At 36.6% G+C, this 8084-nt stretch overlaps 2 protein-coding genes across 2 annotated transcripts; both read left to right on the plus strand.

Moving 5' to 3' along the window:
* Positions 1-549: 549 nt before the first annotated feature.
* LOC113651691 (trace amine-associated receptor 6-like) lies at positions 550-1542 on the plus strand. Its single transcript, XM_047819006.1, has one exon. The coding sequence runs from the start codon at positions 550-552 to the stop codon at positions 1540-1542; it is 993 nt and encodes a 330-aa protein (XP_047674962.1).
* A 2636-nt stretch (positions 1543-4178) lies between these two features.
* LOC125145407 (trace amine-associated receptor 13c-like) lies at positions 4179-5171 on the plus strand. The gene has a single exon (XM_047817974.1). It carries the CDS (start codon positions 4179-4181, stop codon positions 5169-5171), a length of 993 nt encoding a protein of 330 aa, XP_047673930.1.
* The last annotated feature ends 2913 nt before the right edge of the window (positions 5172-8084 follow it).

Here is an 8084-nt window from a genome sequence, read left to right on the forward strand (position 1 = left end):
CAAGAACTCAAAGTCCGGTTTGCGTTTCGCGACATAGGAACCTATATTTAGAAGCGTGTGTCTGTCGTAGGCAGTTATGCAATCAACTTCCAACACACAGGACAGCAGAATAACTAGTAAGATAAATGAAAAACTGCAAGTAAGTACAGTAAGGCCTCTGACACTTGTATCTGAAACTAGAGACTCTCTTCTTTTCAATGAGACCATGCTCACCATGTGTGTCAAAGTATGTGTACCACTTTTTAGGTGGGTAGGTCATGTAGGCGAAAATCATGAAAATAGGGGGCGAGGTCCATAACAGGCTAATTAACAGGAAGCTCCATAAATCCAGTCAAGAACATGTGAGATGGAGATATTTAGTTTAGGCCTTTTATTCCCACAAGCCATGAAATCATATCTATAATACTGTCATTCAAAAAAGGGAGGCGTGCCTAATTTCTATAAGCTATAAATTCACCAGAGCTTCTGAGCCACAAGACATTTGATTATGACTTTTTGCATTTTCTGTTTTACTTTAAACTCTGTAGACATTAGAGAAATGCTGTATTGATGAACCGGACAGAGTTTAATCAGTCTGATGGCTGTGATCATTTCTCCTGTCCAGAGAGATCTGTATCTCCTGCAGTTTATATCTTACTGTACGTGTGTTCAGCTGCTGTGGTTCTGCTAACAGTGTGTGGAAATCTGCTTGTCATCATCTCTGTTCTTCACTTCAAGCAGCTTCACACACCAACAAACATGCTGCTGCTCTCTCTGGCTGTGTCAGATTTCCTTGTTGGTGCTTTAGTGATGCCAGCAATGTTAATCTGGACAATCGAGTCATGCTGGATTTTTGGGAGAGATTTCTGCATTTGTTTTTGGATGATTTTTAGTTTTCTCATAATTTCATCAATCTATAATATCACTCTGATTGCTGTGGATCGATATTTGGCTCTCTCAAACCCCTTTCTCTACATGAACAGAGTCTCTGTGAGGATCACTGCTGTTGTAATTATTTTTGACTGGTGTGTGATGCTGATCTATATCTTAGCTTTCATGTATTTCAATGGAAACTTCACAATTTCTGTAATGTGTCCTGGAGAGTGTTATTGCTTTCTGAATGAGAATTGGGCTGTATTTGATCTCATATATTCATTTATATTCCCACTTTCTGTCATAATCATATTGTATACTCGAGTTTTTATGATTGCTAAGAAACATGCCACTGCTATCAGAGAGCTTAATAATCACACACGGCCTAAAACACAGAAAATCACCTCACACTCCATGAAATCTGAGAGAAAAGCAGCTAAAGTCCTCTGTATTTTAGTGTCTGTGTTTCTGGTGTGTTTACTTCCATATTATATTTACAGTTTATTAGGGTATGCTATTGGAATTCAGACAGAAATATTTCAGAAAATTCTAATCATACATTGTCTTAATTCCACCATTAATCCAGTTATTTATGCTCTGTTTTATCCGTGGTTCAGGAGGTGTGTTAAAATAACTGTAACTCTACAAATTTTCCAGACAGATTCTGCATTAAACAATGTTCTTTCATGAAAATTCTTTGTAACACCACCTAATAATGTCTTTAAAGTAAATATTGTTTATGTTAATTATATATCATTTAAACATTTAATCAAATTTCAACCCCAATATAATTTTTGTCTGATGTATTTTTGCCAACACTACTGTTTAAGCACCTAGTAGAACCATGAAGAGAAGTCTTTAAATGGTGTTGTTAAGTCTGTTAATGCTCTTTATAGTGATGCTGCTGCAACAAATATTTAACATGTTTTGTGACATCTTTATGTTTCTAATTCACAGGTTAATATGTAAAATGTAAGAATTAATTTTGCATAGAAAACATAGAAATCACGTTTAAGTCTTTCACTAGTTAGTACTAGGCCTTTTGTTTCAACATGGCATGACATCATATTTACACATTTACTGTCAGTCAGACTCAGGGGGTGTGAGTCATTTATAAAGACTAAAACCACCAATACTATTTGAGGCATTTGAATGTGATTGTGGTTGCCCTTATCCTGAGCAACCCACAGCTAAGCAACTGAGGGTAAGGGTCATGCTTAGGGGCTCAGGAGTGGCAGCCTGGTGGCCCAGGATTTAAACTCATGACCTTCAGATGAGTAGTTCAACACCTTACACACTGAGCTACCACATCACCCATTGTTTCAATGATCCAATAGATCAGGACATCTTTAAACTGCATATGTGACATAAAATTAATCATGAAAAAAAATCTTTGCATCATCAAAAGTTTGGCCTAAATTTAATCCTAAATATGACTAACGTGAATGTGATATTAAAATAAAAAGATTAAGTGTGAATTAGGAAATAAAAAAATTTGACAGTGTTTGGACATTTGAATATTTTCAGGAATATGAATATTTACGAGTGATTGTTTACCAGCCAGTTTGTTAGAGCATGACTTTAAACTATATTCTCATCTTCAGCTTCAAACAGTGAACCTGTAAGACTAGTCACTGACTTTAGTAAAGAAACATGATAATTAATACAGAGACGAATCAGACGTTAAAAGTGAAGTTCAGATATTAATGTTAATTAATGGCAAGCTAATAAATTTAGTATTAATACATTAGGAAATAAACTGCACAACTTCAGTAAGTATGAGTCGAGAACCCAGATAAAATCACTAACTTGTAACTTCTGAAATGTGGTTATCCAAAAGGTTTGTAATTATGAAATTTTTTAGTCCACTGTACTTCCTCTGGCAGTTATTGGGAGTGAACAGGATATAATGATGATAGTATAGGAGAGAGAAAGCTCCCTTGTGGTGCATCAGTGTGGACTGATACTGGCTCTAACAAAATAGTCCATGAGCTACAGTAAGTCTGAGCATGGTTGAATCAGAATATGCTTTATTGGGTGTTAGGTCTTTATTTAGTTATTTATATCTTCATACAAACAAGATTTTCTAAGTGGAATATAAATAGGCTTTACAGGAGTTATAATACTGCATGTGCAAAATATACCAAAAAATTTCAAATCACTTAAACAGAGTTTACTGACTGTCTACATGTCTGAGCGCCCCTTGTTATTAATGTAAACACTCGTGCCACCACCTTTATGTTTTCAGGATTTGACTGTATGGTCCTGTGGTGAATGGAGCATGTCCTAAAGCCAGGTTTCTGTGAAACTAAGACTGGACTTTCAAAAATAACGACACCCATGCCTGAATATTGTTTACTGATTATAGCTCAGCATTCAGCAAAGTGTACCAGCATTATCAAATTTGCTGAAGACATAAAAGTCATTGGACTACATTTACAATCATGGCATTTGTCAGACGTCCTTATCCAGAGTGACATACAACAGGGGTTTTAAGTCTCTATCGATGAATACATTAACACTGATTCACTATGTTACAGACTTAGGATACCAACTAATGACAGGAGAAGTAATAATACTAATACAATTCCTTACAATCCTTCAAAAATGTTTACATCAGGTTCATTATTTTAAATGCTGATTGTTTAATTATAAAACACACAGTTTATTACATCAAATAACCACTCATGCAGAATATTTAATATTCTGTAGGGATTTATGTTTATTAATTGCAGACACAAAATCAGCATTGTTCATCTTCACACAAGAAAAATTATATTTACATATTTGTAATGCAGTATAGTGATTCAGATATTAAGGTGTTTCTTTATGCTCTGTTTTAGCCATGGTTTAAAATAATGTGTAATGGAGTAATATGTATTTGTAATATGTAATAAGACGGACAGCCTTACTGACTGCAGGACAAACACTAAGAGCTGAATATGTTTGTGACCAATGTGGTGGGTTTTTGTAGTGACATTTTTAATAAATATAATTAACTGACATTTATTATATACTTGTATAATATTCACTTTATTGAATGTTGTTGTTTTTAATTTTCTATTCTCCATGAATTACCATTATAGAAACCAGTGTCCCATCAGTACAGTCAAGAACACATGAGATGGAGATATTTAGTTTAGGCCTTTTGTTCCCACAAGCCATGACATCATATCTATCATACTGTCACTCAAAATAGGGAGGTGTGACTAATTTCTATTTACTATAAAATCACCAGTGTCTGAGCCATGAGTCATTTGATTATGACTTTTTTACATTTTCTGTATTACTTTAAATTCTGTAGACATTAGAGAAATGCTGTATTGATGAACCGGACAGAGTTTAATCAGTCTGATGGCTGTGATCATTTCTCCTGTCCAGAGAGATCTGTATCTCCTGCAGTTTATATCTTACTGTATGTGTGTTCAGCTGCTGTGGTTCTGCTAACAGTGTGTGGAAATCTGCTCGTCATCATCTCTGTTCTTCACTTCAAGCAGCTTCACACACCAACAAACATGCTGTTGCTCTCTCTGGCTGTGTCAGATTTCCTTGTTGGTGCTTTAGTGATGCCTTCGATTTTAAGCTGGGTGATCGAGTCATGCTGGATTTTTGGTAGAGATTTTTGCATGTGTATTATGATGACTGCCTCCTTCCTGATGACCTTATCTGTATATCATATTGTTCTGATTGCGGTGGATCGATATTTGGCTCTATCAACCCCATTTCTCTACATGAACAAAGTCTCTATAAGGATCACTCGTGTTGTAATTTTTTTTAATTGGTGTGTAGTGGTGGTCTATAACTTAGTACTTTTTTATATCAATGGAAACTTCATGAGCTCTGTTATGTGCCCCGGAGAGTGTTTTCTCTCTCTGAATATATTTTGGTCTGTACTTGATCTCATATATTCAGTTATATTTCCACTTTCTCTCATAATCATATTGTATGCTCGAGTTTTTGTGATTGCTAAGAAACATGCCTCTGCTATCAGAGAGCTTAATAATCACACACGGCCTAAAACACAGAAAATCACCTCACACTCCATGAAATCTGAGAGAAAAGCAGCTAAAGTCCTCGGTATTTTAGTGTCTGTGTTTCTGGTGTGTTTACTTCCATATTTTATTTGCAGTTTATTAGGTTATGTTATTCAACTACAGTCAGAAACAATTCAGAAAGTTATGATGGTGATTTCTCTTAATTCCACCATTAATCCAGTTATTTATGCTCTGTTTTACTCGTGGTTTAAAAGGTGCATTAAAATAATTATATCTCGGGAAATATTCCAGACAGACTCTGCATTAATCAATGTTTTTTTATAAAAAAAAATGTTTTTCCCCCACTCCTTCTGATATGCCTAAATATATTATAACACTATTGATGACAATTAATCAATTAAATACATTAATTATTACATATTCAAATATAATATATTATGTAAGAGCAATAATTTGTTTTCAATATTTGAGTGTAACCTTTTATTAAATATTTATTATGTTTGCTCAAGCAGCTCCAAATTATTAAAATAATTAAATAGTTAGAAATAGGACTAAGAGACATCATAAGGAGAATATCAAGCATAATAACAATTAGCATATATAAACCAACAAACAACACAAAAGATTAATTTGTAACTTTTTGTGTTTTTAGTAGTGTCAAAATATAAATGTGGATTACTATACTGATATAATATTTAGGATTTGGGTATTTATAACATTTATTTCCCTGGTAATATGTAATCTCTACTGTAGACTCCTTTATGATCTATCAAAGAAGCATTAATAAAATTCTGTAAATCTTTATTTTTACATTGGAAATTAATGCTTTTCACTGCTTTTCACATGAACATTGTTTTAAAGAATGTGACACATTTATAGTTGTTACATGCCAAGGCACTTATTTTAGATGTTGTTTCTGCAATTCTCTTATGGCTGGGGATTGGTGGGGGAGCGTGATAAAGTTGGCCGCTTGCCCAGACCATTTTGCTGCGAGAAGGAGCCACACCGTGTGGACACCGTCTCGGAAGTGCATCCAGAAGAAGTTTGCAACAATAAATGAGCGAGCATGTCAACAAATCTGGGGTGCTTGATGTTGTCTTATGGAACTATTTGCTCTTTGCATTGCTGTGTTGCTAGCTCATATTTTGGTATTGCTGTTTGTGTGAAGTATTGTTCTACTTATGGGGCTGGAAGAGGCAAGAAGGAGTTTGCTAATATATTATATAATACGTAGTACATGTATAGACACATTATGTAAGGGGCAGGTGCCTCCCCCATGTACTTAAGTTTGCAAGGGAAGTGCAGTGTAGCCAGGATGTTGGTTAGGTAAGCGTGTTTGGTTTTCTTGGTGTCTTTTCTTTAGCACCGTCATTGTCTAGCTTTGTCATTGTTTTCCAGGTATACTGAGGGCACATTAAAGGGCAGCATGCTGAGTGAATCACACTCTGTTGATCTTACACTACATTACTTTTTTTAGCTTTTTAAACTTTTTTTTATGGTCAAGTAAGTATAGGAAAATAACTCAATCAGTGTAGTCTAAGTTAAGCCGCAAATATTCCGTTAGTGTTCTGAAAACTGGAAACAGAAGTGCGCTCGTTTTGCCGCTCTAACTCCTAATTGGGATATTCAAAAATTCAAAGCCTACGTCATATTTATAGCCCAGGTCCTAACGAATCAAATAAGCCCTCATTTGAGCCAATCGGTGCTTGTATGGCAGAGATAGACGGCTGAGAAGCCAATGGTGGCATGACCTCATTTTTGGGAACTCGCCTTTGACTGACAATTACTCCTTCCAATAGCAATGAAATGGGCTGGGACCTATACAGCCGTTTAGCCAATAAGCAGACGATTCCAACGGTATATGGCATGCAGTATGTTCTTTGCCTGTGTCTGCGTGAACTGGATGCGCAGAGGAATTCTTGCGTAATCCCTGACCTTTTGTCCCTCTCACAGCTCAGGGTGTCAAGTTACAGGCCTGTTTTCACACCAGAGTGATAGAGAGAGAGTCTAGGCTTATTTATGGCTTGTCAGACTGAGCCTGCAGCACCCAGTCATTTTTTAAATAACCTCTAGATTACCCTTTGAGTATTTATACAGTTATATAAAAATGTGAGGCCTCCCTTCTCAGTGAATCAAACCCAGACAGATGAACCATGTCGAAGGAGTTTGACCACTGTTGAGGCTTCTTGCTACAATGTGAAATATTTATTGCCTACCAACCAGTGGCCTACCAAGATGAACCACCATCCCGCAATTTTTCCAAATCATTTGGGAGGTATTTGAGTACCCAGCAGGGAGGCAGGACATATCACAAGAACAATTTGGTAGGACACCTCTACCCCTAACCTATAGTCCCGTCAGCCCCAGAGCAGCTCTGGAAGAAAACAAGACATCTTTATGAAACAGGACCTCAGGAGGGTGTACAACCTTATTTGTGTATGAAAGAGGGACCAATGGAAAGTGGTGTTTCTGACAACACAAGGACACTATGGATATCTGGTTATACTCTGTAGCCTAACTAACGTGTAAAAGAACATTTAGTTATATACATATCGCCTCATGATACTTAAGGCTTTTTGGGAATCAGCTTTTTCTGATATGTATCTTGGAGAAGAATCTCTGTGCATTTAATCTGTAAATTCATACACATTCCTGCAGTATTGAATACAAAGTATTCAGAGACTTATTAAATAACTGTCATATAGATTGCATCAATGACATTCTAATCTACTCCACAGACATACTGTAGACACTCAATTTAACAATGTTTGAGAAGTTCTAATCGAATTTCTGCAACACCAGCTTTTTGTCAAGGCAGTGAAATGTGAGATCCACTATAGCGTTCCACTTAATTAGTGAGTGGAAGTGGACACCAGAATGTTTCATGTCGTAATCAGTGGTCAGTCTCCTCTAGAATCAAAGAACTGCAGAGGTTTTTTTGGATACACCAAATTCTACAGGGAATTTATCAGAAACTACAGCATCATGGCAGGCCCACTCACATGCCTTGGAGATTACTATGAACAACCAAATCCTGCCTGGCTATATTTTCAGCTTTGGCTGCGCCTCTTGGTCCAGGTCCTGCATCCACTGCGGCGGCGCCGTGGCTTCGATCATGGGGTTCGCAGGTTGAGTTAGCAGAAGCGGTGCAAGAGACGGGTGTTTCCATTTCTCTTGCCCATTCCCCTGACTCCGTTCGCTTGGTTTCGGGAGCTTGCGCTGCTTCACGCATTTTTT

The sequence above is a fragment of the Tachysurus fulvidraco genome, chromosome 9 (assembly GCF_022655615.1).
Source record: "Tachysurus fulvidraco isolate hzauxx_2018 chromosome 9, HZAU_PFXX_2.0, whole genome shotgun sequence".
In the NCBI taxonomy this organism is placed as follows: Eukaryota; Metazoa; Chordata; class Actinopteri; order Siluriformes; family Bagridae; genus Tachysurus; species Tachysurus fulvidraco.

Coding starts and splice junctions, on each gene's coding strand:
- LOC113651691 (XM_047819006.1), top strand. CDS start 550: ATGAACCGGACAGAGTTTAATCAGTCTGATGGCTGTGATCATTTCTCC.
- LOC125145407 (XM_047817974.1), top strand. CDS start 4,179: ATGAACCGGACAGAGTTTAATCAGTCTGATGGCTGTGATCATTTCTCC.